The sequence below is a fragment of the Punica granatum genome, chromosome 6 (genome assembly GCF_007655135.1).
Source record: "Punica granatum isolate Tunisia-2019 chromosome 6, ASM765513v2, whole genome shotgun sequence".
In the NCBI taxonomy this organism is placed as follows: Eukaryota; Viridiplantae; Streptophyta; class Magnoliopsida; order Myrtales; family Lythraceae; genus Punica; species Punica granatum.
The window spans coordinates 15,678,606-15,700,462 of NC_045132.1; the positions used below are offsets into that span (position 1 = coordinate 15,678,606).

General features: G+C 35.2%; 1 protein-coding gene and 1 long non-coding RNA gene across 2 annotated transcripts; one reads left to right on the plus strand and one right to left on the minus strand.

Annotated features, from left to right (window-relative positions):
• Positions 1-2,006: 2,006 nt before the first annotated feature.
• On the plus strand, positions 2,007-6,329 carry LOC116210122 (cytochrome P450 89A2-like). Its single transcript, XM_031543935.1, has 2 exons — positions 2,007-2,977; positions 5,352-6,329. The coding sequence occupies exons 1-2, from the start codon at positions 2,199-2,201 to the stop codon at positions 6,118-6,120; spliced, it is 1,548 nt and encodes a 515-aa protein (XP_031399795.1). The 5' UTR covers positions 2,007-2,198; the 3' UTR covers positions 6,121-6,329.
• An 11,358-nt stretch (positions 6,330-17,687) lies between these two features.
• Positions 17,688-19,965, minus strand: LOC116211983. Its single transcript, XR_004157793.1, has 4 exons — positions 19,787-19,965; positions 18,883-18,960; positions 18,467-18,603; positions 17,688-18,256 (listed from the first exon to the last, which is right to left on the minus strand). It is a non-coding gene; the product is annotated as an uncharacterized LOC116211983 (long non-coding RNA).
• Between the last annotated feature and the right edge of the window lie 1,892 nt (positions 19,966-21,857).

Here is a 21,857-nt window from a genome sequence, read left to right on the forward strand (position 1 = left end):
ATTTGATAGTTTTAGCTTTACCCTTTAAATAGCCCGAGGTGGGCGTGACTTCTAGGTGGATGGCAAGGAAAAGGAAGACACCATAGAAAAGAAATCGACTTGGGTTTTAGGGGGTTCATGGCAAAATAGTGCCAATCTTCTTAGTACTTTTGTTGATCTCTTTTAAAATTTAATGTCTATGTTGAACTCATCTATATATTTTCTAATTCTTATGGGCTAATTTATATGTTAGAATTGCAACTGAACTCACATGTCGTTAATTTATTTATTTTCTTTTGATCTAATGAGTTTATGATTTTAATCTATTTAGTCTATTTTTGTGCTTAATGCTTGCAATTGTCTGATCACCAATTGTATTGATTTCAATGGTCTAGATGAACTCGGGAGGGGAATTTTAGATATAGATTAGGGGTAGACTAGTCTAAGATCGGCTTTGATAGATCGTTTCTAGGGTAGATTTCGGTCTACGGTTGATTTGTGGGTAGGATAGAGATACACCTTCGTAGTCGAAGGATTGCTACTCAATGAACTTGCATTAATTTGGTAAACATAGAAATATAGGGGATCGGTTAGTGCAAGTATTTTCTAGAGTGATTCGAAAGAACCTTTAGTTAAAAACCTAGGTTACTAGATAGAATTTTAAACGAATTAGGGATAGAGAGTAGCTCGAATTAGCTATGTGTTGGGAGAAATTATAATCCTAGGCCGTCTCTACCAATTAATCATTAATTGTTCTTGATTTGTTTTATTTTATTCTATTTTAATCGATCAATCTTTGATTTACTTCACTTCGATTAAGTGGTGAATTTTGATCGCCAGTAGAATTTTAGGTCAAGTTATTGTGGAAACAATACTACACTCACCTTATATTACTTGTCATGGTCGGTACCTTTATGGGGCTTAAAAATCATCAAAGAAAGTATAACTACCTAAATTAAGTTAGCCACTGATCTCAACATAAAATATTCCTTACTTGCTTCAAGTTTATCCAGCCTTTTCAAATGATTCCTGTGGGGCCTACTATCTTACGTCATGCATGATTCTAACTAGGGAAAAGGTCAAATTTGGTCTCAACCTTGAGCTCTTTTTCTATATTAATCCTAAATCTTTTCTTTGGCTGGATGTTGTCCTCAATTTTTTCCGTATGGTATGAGTTCAATCCTTCCATCCAAAATTCCGTCCATTTTCCCCGACATGTATATTCATCAAATGAGAGTGCACCACGTGCGTGACAGATCACTGCTACTCTAAATCGATTATTATAGAGCAAATTCGATTTTTTTAATCAGACTATCAGACTAAGATATTTTCGATTCTTTCAGAATTCTAGCCATCTGTCGATGTGTGAGACGATGAAAGAGAAGCGATGGCTTGAATCCTAAAAGAACCGAAAATATCTTAGTTTTGTTTACGATTCTCATTAAAAAAAGAACTGAATTTGCTCTATAATAACCGGTTTAGAATAGCAGTAATTCGTTACGCATTCTCATTTGACGAATATACATTGTCAGGGAAAATGGACGAAATTTTAGACGGAAGGACTGAACTCATATCACGTGAAAAAGATTGAGGACGAAATCCAATAAAAAAAAGATTTAGGACTAAGATAGAAAAAGAGCTAAAGGTTGATGATCAAATTTGATCTTTTCCCTTCTAACTAATTATATGTCAGATGATACACGTTTTTTCTTTTTGGGTGGAAGATGATACACTTAACAAACAATTCAAAATATTTACTTGTAACTCAAATTCATCATATATCCTTACTCAAATTATCTGATATCGAGTAAATTTTTTTGAAAAGGAATCGACTGATTTAATTTAAGAAATTTCAAATATTTTGACGTCATTGCACTGTCAATTAACCCTTTTATTTGGGAGAAAAGTCTATTAACTCTTTGAGTAATGTTATTCGGCCAAAAACATACGCCGAACAGACTCAGTCAACAGGATGGTAGTCTTGAGCATAATTATTGGCAATTTTTTTCCACAACTCGGCCGGTCCGGAGGACATTTTTTCATGCTAAAAGTGGAAATTTTCCCCACCCTTGTCATTACATATTTTCCTAACATTTATGTTTTGGACTTTGTCGTCCTCTGCTTCTGCAACCTCTCAATGTTTATATCTATAAACGCATCCCTTGCCAGCAGTTCTATATCAGCTAACTAAATTAGTTAAGCTCCGCTTCTTCTCTTCCATGGAGACTTGGTTCCTAATGGCCGTCACTCTGTGCGTCGCGGCCTTAATCAACTCCCTCCTAGGCCTACTCTCCGCATCCTCAGGCCCCAAGATCCCCCCAGGCCCAATGACCATCCCTGCGCTCGGGAGCATAACATGGATCCGTAAGGATTTCTTTGATGTCGAGTCCATGATCCGATCCCTCCATGCCAAGCTTGGCCCCATAGTGGCCCTCCACATAGGCTCCTACCCTATGATCTACATCTCCTCCCACTCCCTAGCCCACCAAGCTCTCATTCGGAACGGCGCCATCTTTGCTGACCGTCCTCCGGCTATCCCCCTCGTCAAGATCATAAGCTGCAACCAGCACAGCATAAGCTCCGCCTCCTGTGGCCCCATGTGGAGGACCCTCCGCCGCAACCTGACTGCAGGGATCCTCCATCCAACCCGTGTGAAGTCCTTCTCAAGGGCTCGCAGATGGGTGCTCGGGATCCTGCTGGACCAGCTGAGGGCAGCTGGGCCTTCCACTGCCATGCAGGTGGCAGGCCACTTCCGGTACGCAGTGTTCTGCCTTCAGGTGCTGATGTGCTTCGGGGATCGCTTGGAGGAGCGGCAGATCAAGGATGTACAAGCAGTACAAACAGCGCTGCTCCTGAGAGCGCCACGGTTCGCTATCCTCAACTTCTTGCCAAGCATTGGAAAGATTCTGTTCCGGCGTCAATGGGATGAGTTTCAAAAGCTCCTTCGCAATCAGGAGAACGTATTCCTCCCACTAATCAGGGCTCGCTCAGCGATCAGGTAACTATGCAAAAGTGAAAACTGCTAGTTGGCAGTATTTAGTAGATAAAGATAATAAATTAGGTAACAAAAGTTTTCTTTTTTTTTTTTGCCCTAGAGATCAAGAAAGGTTTGCGTTGGCTTAGCATTGGCCATGAGATGCTTAATCTTTGTGGATTTTGAACCTTTATAGTACAGGTAAAATCCGTCATCAATGAATTTGAAAGAAATTGTATTGAGAAGTAACCTATATGGAATTTGCAACGCGCCTATTTTGGAAGCTGTTTTTTGCCAGTTGTAAATCATTTCATCATTAAAACTGAATTATTAGTTTTAATATGATACATAAATGATTTATTATTTAGATATAGAATTAAAGGATGCACTTTAGTGGTGCACTTGCTATTCACTTGAATTCAAGATATTGTTAATTTCAATCCTCGCCAATAATTTTTTATACCCTCTTTATTTCTTTCTTGTATCACTTTATGTGGTCCTTGGGTTGGGAAACTCTATTTTTGGTTTTCAACCTTTACCTACTTTTTCGTTTTCATCCTAAACCTATTTTTAATGCTAATAATAGCCCAATAGTAATTTCTTCTTTTTCAGTTAAAATGGAGATTGATGAACTTACTTAAGGAGGAAGAAAATAAAAAAAGAAACATGATTTCCTTTGATGAGAATTAAAACAAAGTCTTTTAATTTCATGTGAGGTTGTATGTCATCACACTATTCTTTTTCACTTATTTAACCCTATATATATATATATATATATATATATGTATGTATGAAAATAAGAACATGGTGAGTTTGGCTATAAGTCCTCAAAATGCTCGGTTGCTAAATAGAATTTTCTCAATTCTTCTAGTTTGTTTAAACGAACTATTTGATTTTAGAAATATATATAGTATAATTTTGTGGGATGGGTCATTGCTATTTCATTTTTAGTTTTAAATTTTTTCAAAACATAATATAGAATTGCATACCAGTTGTTATTTTTTTGATTTTTAATTATTTATTAAAATGAAAATTTTAATTTTAATCTTAAGTTTTATAAACTATATAAATACGAGCTCGTTTTAGAAAATGATTTTTTTTAGTTTTTCAAAACATATAAATATAGATTTACTAGACCTATCATTATTTTCTTAATTTTTTAATATTTTTTAAATTATAAATTTTATGAAAATATCTTGATAAAACAAATCACGTAAAATCATATTTGTTTTTCAATAAACAAATTAGATCATATATTTTCATAGATATGATAGGTTATACATTTGCCTTTTCAAAAAGCAAATCAATTCTTTCTTTTTACAAACGCATATATATATATATATGTGTGTGTGATATACTATCTATATCTATCTATATAATAAAGCTAAAGCACCACACATTAGCTTTGACCAATTTGAATATAAAAAAGATATTGCTACCACTATATATATGAGTACTTTAATTTTTCGCGTGCATGAGTGTTTATTTTAGTATGTGTACCACTAGACATAAAGGTAAGCTCTTCAAATTTTTATTTTTTCTCATACATCAACTTTTGTAGAATTTATAGAATCTCCAATTTTATGTATGTCATTAACATAAGATATCATATGAAACTCTTGTAGGTTTTTTTTTTCCTGCTGGGATGCACGTAAGCTCTTCTATTTTTTAAAGGTGAATTTTTCAATTTTCTATTAGCCCTTTTATAACTCATGAACATATGTACTTTATATCTCGATAGAAACATTGTCTACCGAAAGATTATTCAAGATTTACATCTGACTGAGCTTTTTGGATATAATTTTTTCCCTTATGTTATTTGTGCAATTAAATTACTATTTGTCTTATGTATCTAATAGTATAGTGCTATTGATTCTAAATTACTGCTTTCAATAATTTATAATTAACACATGTTTTATATAATAAAATTAACGAAAGAATAAAAGCATCGCCTGCATTCTATCGTGTATAATGCACGGAATCTAGACCAGTATATCCATATATATATATATATATGGAATTTTATATGATTACGTGGGCAAACAATATGTGTATACATATATATCATGTGGAGATGGTTTTGACTTTTGAGAGCCTGTATAACTGGAGAAGCTATTGTGTATAACGGAAATACCGCTTACAAAATATATATATATATATATATATATATTTTTTTTTTTTTTGTGAGTTGTAAATTTTTGTAAATATTTGTGGGTGAATCTTGGTGATTTTTATTAAAATAAAGAGGTGGTAAACCTTTATTGATTTATGACATTCCTACATGATATATTCGTTATGAATAAACCTTTCTCTTTTAGTTGTATTAATACAATTAAAAGAGAAATGTCGCAAATATTTTCCATCTTTTCATATCCTGGTGATAATGAGTGACAAACAGGGACAACAAGACCAGAGAGGATGACAGCAATGCCGAAAATGTCGTGTGCTACGTGGACACATTACTCAACCTGGAGATGCCGGAGGAGGGCAAGCGGAAGCTCACCGAGGCCGAGATTTTGGGCCTTTGCTTGGAGTTCTTCATTGGGGCGATTGACACGACCTCCTCTGCCCTGCAGTGGATCATTGCCAACATAGTGAAGTACCCGGCCATCCAAGAGGCCCTTTACTGTGAGATCCGAGCTGTGGTCGGCCACGAGGCAGCTGCCGTGGAGGAGGATGACCTGCAGAAGCTGCCGTACCCGAAGGCTGTGATTCTGGAGGGGCTGAGGCGGCACCCTCCCACCAACTTCATGCTGCCACATGCGGTCACAGAGGACACTGAGCTCGGGGGATTCCTGGTTCCGAAGAAAGGGACGGTCAATTTCATGGTGACAGACATGGGCCGGAACCCGGACGTGTGGGAGGATCCTTTGGCCTTCAAGCCGGAGAGGTTCCTATGCAATGGCGATGGGAGTGGGGGAGGGGCCGAGGTGTTCGACATAACGGGAACCAGGGAGATAAAGATGATGCCGTTTGGGGCAGGGAGGAGGATGTGCCCAGCCTATGCCTTGGCACTGTTGCATTTGGAGTACTTGATGGCGAATTTGGTGTGGGCATTGGAGTGGAAGGCCAAGGACGGTGACGAGGTGGACCTGTCGGAGAAGCAGGAGGTGACCGTTGTCATGAAGAATCCATTGAATGCCATTGTTATTCCAAGGGCGAAATGAAACGAATATTTAGTCGGAAGGTGTTATTTTTTCCGATAGAATGGATAATAACCGATCAAAATGTTTGTAAATGAGATTATTATGGTCGCAATTTATCTTCTACATACATCCTAATTAGATGATTTTCAATCGAAAAGTGATTGAGTAACAATCAGCAAATATTTGCTTGAAACGAAGAATATCGAAATGAATAAGGAAGATTTCTTTTCCTTTAATTTTTAAAGTGAGTATACGATGAAAATATTTAGCTAACTGCTCAAACTTGCATAGCAATAAAAGCTCCGGTTTATAAAGAGGCTCTTACATTTAGTATCAAAAAAGTGAAAAGTTAAATAAAAAGGTATATTGACAGGTACATATCCCACCAATGAAAATTAAATCCAAACCATTTTAAAATCATGCAAAGACGTGTCTAACCTTACTATACCCCAATGTTATTCTTTTAATGCAAGCAACTAATTTCCCAGGTTTCATCAGAAAAATCTTCATTATCAAAAATTACCATTTAATTTTACAATTCTTTTTTAACTCTACTCTACTTATTTTCAATTTAAACAATACAATTATTATTTTTCTTTTTTTTTTAATTTTTTAACCATTCAATGTAATTTTTAATACTAAATTTTCTCAACTATTCATTACTTTTCCCACAATTCAACAACACAATCATTACTTTCTCTCAATTATTTATTACTTTTTCCACAATTGAATAATACAATCATTACTTTTTTTAATTATTCATTACTTTTTCACAATTTTTCTCATAATTCAACAACATAATTATTACAAACCAATTAAAATCAAAACTCAACTCTACTCAATTCTAAAACCATTCAAACATAATAGATTTTAACTTTTTTTTTTCGGTTACAAAAAAGGTCTAGAATCTAATGTAATGAAAGATAATTCATAATTTATAAAAAGACATTGATAGTTTTACTAGTTATCGAACTTAAGACTTTTAAATTAATTTACGAGGGCATTAGATTTTACTTTTATTATACCCAAGTAGATACGGCACGTGAATAGACGAGTGTATACTTTTTCAAATCATGTGCCATATGAGCATGATTTGCACAGGTGGAAAGTCACAATACTTTTGAACCCAGATTTCTGAAAATAAAAAATTATATTGATTGAATATTACTTATTCAAAATGAATGAGTAACAACAAATTAAAATACTTATAATGGAATCTGTGAACACGTTATGGGATCAATTTTTCATTTTTAAGTATTATATTTAGGTGTTACACAATCAAATGACTGAGTAAAACTTACCAAATATTTACTCAAATTTATGATTCAAAAACAAACTTCACCCCCTGTTTCATTTTAACCTTTTGATGGTTTTATTTATATTTTACATCTTTTTCTTTTCCTTTTCTTTAGTACTTTTTTATATTTTTTTAACACCTTCTCAGTTAAGACTATCAAAATTCATCTCTTATCTTTCTACGACCTTCTCTTATCTTAAACTTTTATTTAAATCGTTCTTCTTCTTTTTTTGAATTCATTTGCTATAAAAGATTATCAATTACGAAGACTGCATAGATATATTTCAGTTTTTTTGTATTATGAATTTGGATTTGCGATTGCTTCTACAGGGCAGATTTTTAGCTTGCATTTGATTTTCGAATTGAATAATGATTTATCTCAACTTGATATTGTACAATGATTGAAGTACTGACAAATATATTGATGAGTAAGAATATATATATATATGTATATATAGATGTGAAAATATATGATAAATTTATTATTAAAATTATAATGTATATATAGATGTGAAAGTAAATAGAAAATTAATTATTAAAAAATTAATTATAAAAATAGTTTAAAAAAGAATATGAGGAAATTTATTATTAAAGTAAAAAGATTAAAAAAATAATTATTGTGTTGTTGAATTTATGAAGGTCAAAGTTGAGTTGGATTGATGAAGATATTTTACTCAAAAACCAAACAGAGACTTAGATTTTCCACACTATACAACAACAATATAAGCCCTTAAATCCCCTTATATAATATGAACCGTCCATTTTATATTATTTTTTATAAGTATCAATCGTCTTTATTTTTCTCTTTTCCTCCCAATAAACCTTATATTACAAATTAGCCTTTGCACGTGGACCGATGAGGAAGTGGTGGCTACAATCGGACTACTCGAAGTTGTCCTCAATTGTGTACTTGAGTGACTGGTATGATACAGTGCTTAGGCATGATTTTTTCGAGGTCTATGCACTTGAGAATTCTAGCGGCGATAAGGTACTATCCATGAACTCTCATTGGTTGTTGATTTTGAGCAGCTGAGAGCAAACAAAGAAATGGGAATTGGGAACAGAGCTTCAGAGGGCACACTGATACAAGGCCCTATAGCCCTCAATCCATTAGCTTCGATATTTTCTTCTATGCAGCTAACTTTGTTTATGGGATACTTAAACATGTTAGCCTCGCTCTTAAGCCGACCCGTGGCCCCAGTATTGACCACTCTGAACCGTACAGACTGTTCAATTTGGACGTACGTACATACATGACTCGCCTTTTGGGATTTCTGGTTACGTGTCTATTCCCTCCATGCTTTCCCATTAAAAATGGAGACGGACTTATGGGTTCTTTTGGTTGAATGCAGCCGAGATGTAGATAGATGTTCTTGGTGAGGGTTAGGATGCAAATTCAGGCATTTCACTCCCATCATCAGAGAATCGGATCGATGCATTTTGAATGAGCGAGGCGGGGATTGTGGACACGTTCTTCGTGGGCCCTGGGCCCAAGGATGCCGTGAGGCAGTATACAAGCATAACTGGTAACCTTGCAATGCCTCAGCTATTTGCCGCAGCCTGCCACCAATGTAGGTGGAAGTATAGGGATGAAGAGGATGTAGAGGATGTAGAGGATGTAGACTCAAAGTTTGATGACCAATGACATCCCTTACGATGTCTTATGGCTTGATATCGATTTTGCCTTAGCTATTTTGCAACTATAGGGATGAAGAGGTGGCCAATGACCTCTATTGGGGGTGGTGGCCGCAATCAGGCCACCATGTTCGAAATCGAGGGATTTTTCTTTTTTAAAAAATTTTAATAGCTTTTATTAGAAAAACTCGACGTAAACACGAGTAGGCTAAAATCACATTTTATATGATTGAAGGATAAGATCGTGATTTTCTTCAGGAGTGTTTTTGAAATTTTAAAACTTAAAAAAATGAACAATCGAGATTAAATTAAGAGAGATCTAAAGGCGCAAAAAGCTTCCACACAGTATAAAACTTTTAAAAATCCGTACTGTAGAATTTGGGTTTGCTCAATTATTTTACCAGATTAATTTAAAATATTTAAATGATTCTATCACTTTTTATTTATCTTCACGAAACCTCTAACTGATATGATGTTTTGTCATGATAATCATATTAAAGTAAAATATATAAAAGTAAAAGTTTCATGATACACGAAAAGATATAATATTCTTAAATACATTATTGAAACGATGATGATAGCAGGCAGTTATAATCTAATATAAACGATTCACCAACTCTTCTCTCCCTTTAGGGGCTCTTTCACATCCCTATTTTCTCTCAACTCTGTTTCCTTTCCCCTTATTCGAACGCTTCATCAACGTCAGAGTTTTTTATTGAATATTAATAAAGGTATGAACATTTACCTCTTTCATGGTATAAGAATTATTTTGTTCTTTCAAACAAATCTAGAGTCATTTGAAAATTGTTTGATTTGGTAGTTATTTTTATGTACATCTTTTATGCGTAGCGCGAGTATCCTCAAGTACCATTGAAGACCGAAAACCTTTTCATCTCTCTTTTGGCTTCATAAAATGCCCATATCTCACATTGACTTCATAAAATGACCATAGCTCACGCACTCCAAAATTATAATAATCATTAGATAAAGAATAATATTTTATAAGTTTCATAAAATAATCATCAATAAACTGTCCATTATTTCCTAAATTTATTTCCAACTTATCTCCTCCTTCTCCTTCTCCTTCTCGTCTCTTCGTCTTGTGTTTGATATCTTTTTATAGGTGATACCAGTTAGGACCCGGAAAATTAAGTCTTCGTCACGAACGATTCACATGCAAAAGGGGTTCTTCCCCAATTTGCGCTTTATGTGCGAGGAAAAAGTAGGTGAGGTGTCGTAGATGAATAATTGATAGCATGTACCTCATATATATAGAGAGAGTTAGGGATAGATCATGTTAACAGTTTAGTAGATTACCCAAATATTCCCTCCATCTTCAATGGTCGATAAATTAGGAAAAATTACCCGATCATGCTTGGTCCCTAAGCAATCCGCGAAATAGGAAGTTTGAGCCGCACCATAATGGACAAGACCGCTACACTTCAGTGGGCTTCACTGGACCAGCGACGAGGTTCATGGGCCCAATCAAATCAGATCCAAAAATTGGTCCCCTACAATACCAATTTTAATCTTTAAAGAAAAGAATCTACGTGAGTCATATGAACAAATGACGCCGTCTAATGCAGAGAACGACTCTAGTTCTAATAATACTTAGATGCAACACTCGTCTATAGAAACCAATACTCATATATATAAGCCTTCAAAGGAGAATAATGGATTGCTTACGCTGAAGTATTTATGCAAGTAATAAAGTTCATTAAGTACAAAATTAAAAGAATCTGGTTTGGAAAAAACAGGTGGATGTTCTTTAGGCAAATCTGAACCTTCAGCTATAATTAATCATGTTACGTAAAATGTATTTTAACTTCAGAGACTTCCAAAGATAATTTAAATACTTATTTTCAACTCTAGACCTTAATAATTCATGTCGTTACAAAACGAATATATCGAAAGAGAAAAACGAACATATAGCCAAATTTGTTGACCATCAATTGATTTTTAATCCAATTATATATATATATATATATATATGTATGTATATATATTATTTTTTATTTCTTTGCCCGAAATTAGTTTCAAAAGTTCTTATTTATGGCAAGCCGCCGCATTAGTTTTTTCTCGCTTATCTTCTTCCCTTCATAGATACCATGCGGTTAGCCTAGCTGTGTAAATTATTACAGCCATCGATGGGCATATATCAAGCATATGATGTCCAACATGTGATGTACATATTTATAACGACTCTATAAGTAGTAAGAGAAAAACTACAAGAAGTGTAAGAAAGGATAAATTGGAGAAAATAATAGAATACAATAGATGAGAAGAACAGCTCTATTTTATCCTCATAATGACATCACATTGCGTCAGATCAAGAGTGAATTTTTGGACTAAATAAGTGAGAGATATTTGAAAAAGATAATTCACAACTCTTCTAAACGTCTTGGCATGTTTACTTCTAGAGGATTCTTCATTTTTCCTAGAAAATCTTTTGAAATTTTGAAAAGTGTAAACAACATGCTTACTTATATAAAATTGAAAAGAAAATTCTAGGAAAATATTCTTCTCCACTATTCAAGTTTATATAGGAATTACAAACGCGTTTTCTCTTGTTTTTGACTTTTTCATTAGCTAACTATTTCCATTTTTACCTTTCAATTTATGATTTCTTTTTTTATTTACTTTTCTATTTATAAATTGAATTCAAAGCCTCCTTGAATGATTATCTCATCATATATTTTACTCTAATTTTTTTTTCTTTTTTCCCGAGTCTTTTTTAATTTAACTTTATTTTTTATTAGTTCATAAAAATCAGACTTGCTTGAAGATTTTATTGTTTTTTATCATGGTTAAGGCGCATCTATATATTACTAACTATAAGAGCAACTTATCATACATGTATGACGCTTGATAAAATTGAGTTATATGGTTACATAAAAAATTGAGCTGTATTTTTATTTACATGATGTAGGTAAAAAACTTATTATGTGTAAGTTTGTAGTTGTTAAGAATATTTCTCAATTTTTCTTAGAGTAAAGAATTTTCTAACTTAATATATTTAAACATATTTTATATTTTTCTATAGAGATATAGATTTAGAAATGGAGTAGAAAATTAAAGATAAAATGGAGAATCAATTTTCTAAAAATAAGTAAGTCCTGGTTATTGTGAAGAGAAGTATTTTAATGACATGGCAATCAAACTCTTGGTAAAATATGTGACTGAAGTACGACAGCTATGGGGAAACGGATGAAAGCAGTGGCACTAATGTTTGATTATCATTATTCGTGGGTGGGGGCTCAATGAAATACGTTCCATGGTCCAAAAAGTTGTCTCTTTGTCTCCGGTATATGGACATTGCTACATCTCTTCCCTGTCAATGTATTTCTTTTTCTTTTTTTTTTCTTTTTGGGAATAAGAAAGCACCGTCTTTTTTTTTTTTAAAGAAATCGTAAATAGTGCAATATATATAGGGCTATTATGAAGTTTCAAAACGTGAAATGTGGAGAAAATTTTACACTTTTATATTTAGCAAAAGACGCTACATTGTGCTCCCAATAGATTGTTGTACCATTTTTCTAATACTTTCAAAATCTCGAAGGATCATTATTTTTACCCTTTTTTTAATATGTATGAAGATTGTTTACAATAATTAACTGATGAAATTAATTAAAAATAAATACAACAAATTGTAAGATGGAAAAGAGAAAAAAGGGAGTGTAGAAGTTTAACAAACGTGAGAAGAGAGAGATGCCACTTAGAATGCCCCATATTCGTATATGGGGTTCTAATCACATGGGCAGATATCATAATTGTTGCTAATTGAAAGAATAATTGATTCTTTCTCTCCATATCATTTTTAGGTAGGATTATCTAGGAATAATTAAAATTACCAAATTATCCTTAACATTTATTTAATCTCATGATTGTTAACTAATCGAATTATTTTTTTTATGGGAAAAATTGGTATAATGTACCCGAGCTATAATTTTCTCCAAAATATTGTAATATAGATATAGAAGTTTAAATAAAATATAGAATATAGTATGTATATATAGAATAAGTGCATATCTTTTACGACCACATGAGACACTCTATATATACATACTAATTCTATATTTTATTTAAACTTCTATATCTAAATATAGAATAAGTGTGGATCATTTTCAATTATTATGTTTCAAAAGAGATATTTAATTGATAAAAAGGTGTGTCTAGAAAGAGGCGATTGATGTGTAAAGCTTAATATCTATACTTCTCAGGGCTGTGCAAAATTTACACATAATCGAACCGTCCCAATAACCATACTATTTTAAACCGAAAAATAATTGAATTATTATGTTTCAGAAAAAATTCAGTTCCTAAATTCTCAAATCATTGGGTTTCGGGATGATTATGTGCCAACAGTTACAGATCCTCCATGTACATCATTGGCTAGCGCGCCCTGTAGTTTTCTCGCTGAATGAAAATGCTTTTGAAAGTGGTCACGAAGAAGATGTCAGGTCTAGGAAAAACCATAAAGTCATCCGTGAAAAGAGCATGAGATATGGTTGTAGTGCCTTCCTTGTCGTTCGTGTTGAGGTGTTTGGTAGTCTTTTGGATTGCTGTGGGAACATTTCGGCAGAGCGGTAGATTTTCTTCTATCGTAACATAGAGACTGGATGTAGTTTTCGTTCTCGGAGCCAAATTCTGGGAAAGGGGCAATAATAGGTCAACCAGGTTAATCCCTCTCGCAATGAACTTCACTATCGTATGGTTGACTCGTCTTGAATGCCCTCTTTGTGTTAGCGTTGAGCGATCAAGCTATGATAAGACCCATTCGACCTAGTCAAAGTTTTCACTAAATATAAAGAAAGAGGTTCCTACTTCAATTAAAGCTCGCCCCCACTCCCTTTTCCCTCAATATATATGTGCCAGCAGTTACAGATCCTTCATGTATATCCTTGGCTAGCGCACCCTGTAGTTTTCTCGCTTATTGAAAATGCTTTTGAGAGTGGTCACAGAGACGATGTCAGGTCCAAGAAAAACCATAAAGTCATCCGTGAAAAGAGCATGGGATATGGTTGTAATGCTTTCCTTGTCGCTCGTGCTGAGGTGTTTGGTAGTCTTTTGGATTGTTGTGGGAACATTTCGGCAAAGCGGTAGATTTTCTTCTATCGTGACATAGAGATTGGATGTAGTTTTCGTTCTCTGGAGTCAAGTTCTGGGAAAGGGGCAATAATAGGTCAACCAGGTTAATCCCTCTCGCAAGGAACTTCACTATCATATGGTTGACTCGATTCAAATGCCCTCTTTGTGTTAGCGTTGAGCGATCAAGCTATGATAAGACCTATTCGACCTGGTCAAAGTTTTCACTAAATATAAAGAAAGAGGTTCTTACTTCAATTAAAGCTCGCATCCACTCCCTTTTCCCTCAATGTATATGTGCCAGCAGTTACATATCCTCCATGTACATCTAAAGGCTCTTTCCTGGCTTATGTGCTTCTTGCCTTGCTGCTAACAACCGACCATAGCAAATGGATATCCGGGGGTTGGTAGTTTTTAGTCAGACAATGATGGTCCGCATCATTTTAACACTGTATTAATAATATAATCTTTTTTTACAAGTGCTTTGATTAATTTTATTGGGGAAGAAAGAATGCTATCGATATTTGCTAGGATCGGGCGTGCAGCCACTCGTGGATTTCAGCGAGCAGCCACTCCAGGACTTTGGCCATTCCAGAAGAGGGTGCTGACCCCACTTTCGGAAGAGGTAAATGAACATAGTTCCTATCTCGCATTTACAGCAGCTTCGAGAAATATGTTTGGATTTCCTCTATGTCATTTGACGTAATTGCTGTCGTAAACTGAAAATATCCATGTTCTTCCTCAAATGATTCATAAAGATGCTGCATAAAGCAATTGAAAGGAAAAAAAATTCCTAACCTCGAATTTTATATCCCAAGACATCCTGTAACGGAGATTTATAATTGTAAAGGGTTATCCATTTTATGCAATCAAACGCTATCAATCCCAAATTTTAATAAATACTATAAAAAAAATACGGGCGGAATACTAGATCTATCTTGATTCCTCCAGCTTGTATTTTTGATAGCTTTTATCACAAAGTTAAATAATTTTACGCTAACTTTACTTGGACTATAATATGTCTACTTAGATAAGTGAGGGACTTGCTTTTCATGCCTCTTCATTGTTATCTTGATTATACTGATGGTCGTGTTTTTTAGCATATATAGTTATGCAATCTGTTGTGTATTTTCTTTGCCTTTCATTCCCCTTGTTCACACCATTTCGTCCCCCAACTATTATGTATTATCCCATATGGCTTCGGTTTCAATCTTCTCCCAACTCACTCCATCTCATAACTAAAACCAACCAGTAAAACAATATGTTTTCCCTCCTAATCGCCTTTCCGAGTTCGACCATTATATATGTCATGAAATCTCACTTCATTAAACACATCAGTAACCCTAATACTAGTGATCAAGGGTTGTCGGAGAACACCTTGAATCAGCCCCTCCTCGTCATCTCCATCCAAAAATTCCCAAACCTGAATTTTATATCTCGGGACATCCTGTAATGGAGATTTTTAATTGTCAAGAGTTATCCATTTTACGCAATCAAACGCTATCAACCCCGAATTATGATAAATGCTATCAAAAATACGGGCAGAAAGCTAAATCTATCTTGATTCCTCCGGCCCGTATTTTTGAGAACGTTTATCACAGAGTTAAATAATTTTACACAACTTTATTTGGACTATAATATATCTAGTTAGATGAGCGAGGTCCTTACCTTTCACGCCTCTTCATTGTTATCTTGATTATACTGGTGATTGTGCTTTTTAGCTTATATAGTTCTGCAATCTGTTGTGTATCATCTTTGCCATTCATTTCCTTTTCATTCCCCTTGTTCGCACCATTTCGTCCCCCAACTAATGTGTATTATCTAGTATGGCTTCGGCTTCAATCTTCTCCCAACCCACTTCATTTCAGAAACCAAAACCAACCAATAAAACAATATGCTTCCCCTCCCAATTGCCTTTTTGAGTTCGACCACTATATATGTCATGAAATTTCAATTCATTGAACTCATCAGCAACCCTAATACTAATGATCAAGGGTTGCCGGAGAACAATTTGAATCAGCCCTCTTCGTCATCTCCATCCAAAAATTTTCAACACCAAATTTTTTTATCTCGGGGCATCATGTAACGAAGATTTATAATTGTCAAGGGTAATCCATTTTACGATATCAAACACTGTCAATCTCGAATTTTGATAAACGCTATCTAAAATACGGGTGGAAAGCTAGATCTATCTTGATTCCTTCGGCTCGTACTTTTGATAACGTTTATTATAGAGTTAAATAATTTTACGTAGCTTTACTTGGACTACAATATATCTAGTTAGATGAGCGATGAGCGAGGCCTTGCCTTTCATGCCCCTTCATTGTCATCTTGATTATACTGATGCTTGTGCTTTTTAGCATATATAGTTATACAATTTGTTGTGTATTATCTTTGCCTTTCATTCCCTTTTCATTCCCCTTGTTCACATCATTTCGTCCACCAACTGTTGTGTATTATCCAATATGGCTTCGACTTCAATCTTCTTCTAACACACTCCATCTCAGAACCAAAACCAACCAGTAAAACAATATGCTTCCCCTTCCAATCACCTTTCTGAGTTCAACCACTATATAATTCAAGAAATCTCAAGTCGTTAAACTTATCACTAATCGTAATGCCAATGATCAAGGGTTGCCGGAGAACACCTTCGATTAGCCCCTCTTCGTCATCTCTATCCAAAACTTCCCAATTCCGAATTTAATATCTCGGGGCATCCTGTAACCTTTCTGAGTTCAACCACTATATAATTCAAGAAATCTCAATTCGTTAAACTTATCACTAATCGTAATGCCAATGATCAAGGGTTGCCGGAGAACACCTTCGATTAGCCCCTCTTCGTCATCTCTATCCAAAACTTCCCAATTCTGAATTTAATATCTCGGGGCATCCTGTAACGAAGATTTATAATTGTCAAGAGCAATCCATTTTACGCTATCAAACACTGTCAACCCCAAATTTTGATAAACGCTATCAAAAATACGAGCGGAAAGCTAGATCTATCATGATTCCTCAGCCTGTATTTTTGTTAGCGTTTATCATAAAGTTAAACAATTTTAAGCAACTTTACTTGGACTATAATATGTCTAGTTAGATTTGCGAGGGCCTTGCCTTTCATGCTCCTTCATTATCATCTTGATTACTGGTGGTTGTGCTTTTTAGCATATATAGTTTTGCAATCTATTGTGTATTATATTTGTCTTTCATTCCCTTTTCATTCCCCATGTTCACACCATTTTGTCCCCCAATTGTTTTGTATTATCCAGTATGGCTTCGACTTCGATCTTCCCCTAACCCACTCCATCTCAGAACCAAAACCAACCAGTAAAACAATATATTTCCCCTCTCAATCGCCTTTCTGAGCTCCACCACTATATATATTATGAAGTCTCAATTCGTAGAACGCATTAGTAACCCTAATACCAATGATTAAGGTTTGCCGGAGAACACCTTGAATCAGCCCCTCTTCGTCATCTCCATCCAAAAATTCCCAACGCTGAATTTTATATCTCGGGGCATCATGCAACAAAGATTTATAATTGTCAAGAGCAATCCATTTTACGCTATCAAATGCTATCAACCCCAAATTTTGATAAATGCTATAAAAAATACGGGCAAAAAGCTAGATCTATCTTGATTCCTCCGGCCCGTATTTTTGATAGCGTTTATCATAGAGTTAAACAATTTTACGTAACTTTACTTGGACTATAATATGTCTAGCTAGATAAGCGAGGGTCTTGCCTTTCACATCTCTTCATTGTTATATTGATTATACCTGTGGTTGAGCTTTTTAGCATTTATGATTATGCAATTTGTTGTGTATTATCTTTGCCTTTCACTCCTCTTGTTCACACCATTTCGTCCATCAACTGTTGTGTATTATCCAGTATGACTTCGACTTCAATCTTCTCCCAACCCACTCCATATCAGAACTAAAACCAACCAGTAAAACAATATGCTTCCCTTCCCAATCGCTTTTCCGAGCTCGACCACTATATATGTCATGAAATCTCAATTCGTTGAACTTATCAATAATCCTAGTACCAATGATCAAGGGTGCTGGAGAACACCTTGAATCAGCCCCTCTTCGTCATCTCCATCGAAAAATTCTCAGCCCCGAATTTTATACCTTGGGGCATCCTGTAACGAAGATTTATAATTATCAAGGGCAATCCATTTTACGCTATCAACCTCAAATTTTGATAAATGCTATAAAAAATACAGGCGGAAAGCCAAATCTATCTTGATTCCTTGGCCCGTATTTTTTATAGCGTTTATCATAGAGTTAAATAATTTTACGCAACTTTATTGGGACTATAACATGCCTATTTAGATGAGCGAGGGCCTTACCTTTCATTGCCGTTCCAATCCCCTTTTCTTCTATGCAACCTTTCCCTTCCTTCAAGCAACTGCAGTAATCTCTCTCTCTCCCTCTTTCCCCTTCCCTCCTCAATTTTTGTTCCGGCATCCACCACTCTCTCAAGCAGCTGTTGCAGGTTCGTCTCCGTGTGAGCGAAATGATAATCTTCGATATTCTTCATGATTATGCAAGATTATATATATACATACACATACATATGTTTTTTGTTTTGCTTTTCAAACTATAATGGAGATGATATTGTTGTACAAAATGTCGATGACATAAATGTGATTTCGTGAGAGTGATAACAGAGGTATTAACCAAAATCCAAATTGTTCAACTAGGAATATATAACTATAAAAAGTAGCACCAAAAGTCCAGAAACTGTAGCATATACAGTGCTCACATTCCCCGTGAACGCGTCGGATCCCTCTAGCAAACATGGACAACATTCTTTCTTCCCTGGTAAAATTAATCAAAGCACCTGTAAAAAGATTATATTATTATTAGCATTAAAATTATTCCATCTTATAATAAGATGACACCGAAGGTCTTCTTTTAAGTAATCTCTTTTTCAATTGATTCGAATTAATACTAGATAAAAGTGTATGTATTAATTAATGGGCTAAAATTGTATGCTTGGGTTGGGATTCAATACCCTAAGAGAGGATATTGAAAGTACTTATATTGACAAGAAGTGCCCATTCATTGGCATTAGAGTTTCCATTTGGGGTTGTATCGTTGGTTGCTGGTACTTGCTACAATGCTAAAATGATGCAGACCATCATCGTCCAACGAAACTACCTTCATTTCGTGACGAAGTACCAGAGGTATGAGAAGAAACACACTCCAGTATTGTTGCCCACGTCTCTCCATGTTACCGTGTCAAAGAAGTGGACGACCATGTAACTATCATACTGGCCAATGCAGGCCATTGTCAAAGATAGTGAGGTTCAATCAATGTGCTTAAAGTGATCCTAGCAGCTGAGTCATCAGGTGAAAGTGGGAATAAGAAGGCGTTCACGAGAATGTGAGCATTGTATATGCTATAGTTTCTGGACTTTTGGTACTACTTTTTATAGTTATATATATTCCTAATTGAACAATCTGGATTTTGGCTAATACCTCTGTTATCACTCTCACGAAATCACATTTCTGTCATCGGCATTTTGTACAACAATATCATCTCCATTATAGTTTGAAAAGCAAAACAAAAAACATATATATGTATATATATAATATTGCATAATCATGAAGAATATCAAAGATTATCATTTCGCACACACGGAGAGAAAGAGAGGGAGAGGAACCTGCAGCAACTGCTTGAGAGAGTGATGGATGTCGGAACAAAAACTAGGAGAGGGAGAGGGAGAAGCTGCTTGAAGGAAGGGAAAGGTTGCGGAGAAGAAAAGGGGATTGGAACGGGAGAGAGAAGAGTGAGCCTGCAGCGGGCAGAGGATATATTAGGTGTAGGTCAGTATGTGCATTCTCTCTCTCTCTCTCTCTCAAATTTGAGGTTGCACATCTATACATATACAATAGATAGATTCATTGTCTGTTGTGTCAATTTCATTGCCTGCACCTGCATGCACACTTCCCCTTTGCACTCTTGGTTATAGTCCATTTGCCTTAACCCCGTTGATACTTGAAAGTCTAGCCGCACTTACATGTGACTGAATTCATAAAATGGATTACCCTTGATAATTATAAATCTTTGTTACAGCATGCCCCGAGATGTAAAATTCGAAGTTGGGAATTTTTGGATGAAGATGACGGCGAAGGGCTGATTCAAGGTATTCTCCGGTAACCCTTAATCATTGGTATTAGGGTTACTGATGAGTTCAGTGAATTAAGATTTCATGATATATATAGTGGTCGAGCTCGGAAAGGCAATTAGGAGGGGAAGCATATTGTTTTACTAGTTGGTTTTGGTTTTAAGATGGAGTGGGTTGGGAGAAGATTGAAGCCGAAGCTATACCGAATAATACACAACAGTTGGGAGACGAAATGGTGTAAACAATGGGAATGAAAGGGAAATGATAGTATATAAAACACAATTTCGTCCCCCAACTATTGTGTATTATCCAATATGGCTTCGACTTCAATCTTCTCTTAACCCACTCCTCAAAACCAAAACCAATCAGTAAAATAATATTATTTCCCTCCTAATTGCCTTTTTGAACTCGACCACTATTTTTTTCATGAAATCTCAATTCATTGAACTTATCAGTAACCCTAATACCAATGATCAAGAGTTGCCGGAGAACACCTTGAATTAGCCTGTCCTCGTCATTTGCATTCAAAAATCCCCAGTCTTGAATTTTATATCTCGGGGCATCCTGTAATAAAGATTTATAATTGTTAAGGGCAATCCATTTTACGTATTCAGTTACATGCAAGTGCAACTAAACTTTCAAGTATCAACGGGGTCAAGGCAAGGGACTATAACCAAGAGTGCAAAAGGGAAGTGCACATGCATGTGCGGGCAATGGAATTGGCACATCAGACAATGAATCTACCTATTGTATGTATAGATGTGTAACCTCAAATTTGAAAAAGAAGAGAGAGAGAGAGAATGCACCTACCGACCTATACCTAATCTATTCGGTTCGCCTAATGCCAAAAAGAAAAGAGGAAGAGAGATATTTAAAAAATTCGATTTCATATCCTAAGAACCTGACTCAAAAGAGAAAAGTAGACCAGACAAAAGAAGATAGAGTAATGCTTTTGTTTTTTCTTTAGGGTGGGCAAACATTTGTATTAATTATTTGTGGCTTTTGCATGTATTGATCACCAATGACCCACTTTTATGTCCGTCTGGGTGATTGCGATGTCCCGTTTCCACTTTGGAACGTCAAATTTGTTGGCTAGGATAGATCTCTTTGGGCCAAACTCTAATGTGTGACGTAGAGGCTGCGTTTGCCATATGTTGAATACCAAACAAACCTTCCTACTTCAGTTTTCAAAAATTCATACTTCAAGCCAAATAGGCTTTTGGCTATGCCTTTCATGCTGATCTTACATAACACACGTAGCCAATCCAGAATGAACAGATCGGAATTCCAGCTTCATAAAACTAGGCGATGTCCCTAAAGAACAAATCAGCAATATGTGTGGCATCATCAGTTTTGCGACATGGAATAAAATGAGTCATCTTAGAAAATCGATCCACAACTACGAAAATGGAATCTCGTCCTTTATTAGACCTAGGCAATCCTAGGATGAAATCCATGGATATATCAGTCCAAGGCTCATTAGGAACAGGTAAAGGCATATACATTCCATGGGGTTTGACTGTTGATTTTGCATTCTTACAAGTAACACATTTAGAGCAAATTCTCTCCACATCTTTCTTCATATGCAGCCAAAAGAAATGTTCTC

Coding starts and splice junctions, on each gene's coding strand:
- LOC116210122 (XM_031543935.1), top strand. CDS start 2,199: ATGGAGACTTGGTTCCTAATGGCCGTCACTCTGTGCGTCGCGGCCTTA. Junction 2,978..5,351: donor AGGGCTCGCTCAGCGATCAG/GTAACTATGCAA, acceptor AGTGACAAACAG/GGACAACAAGACCAGAGAGG.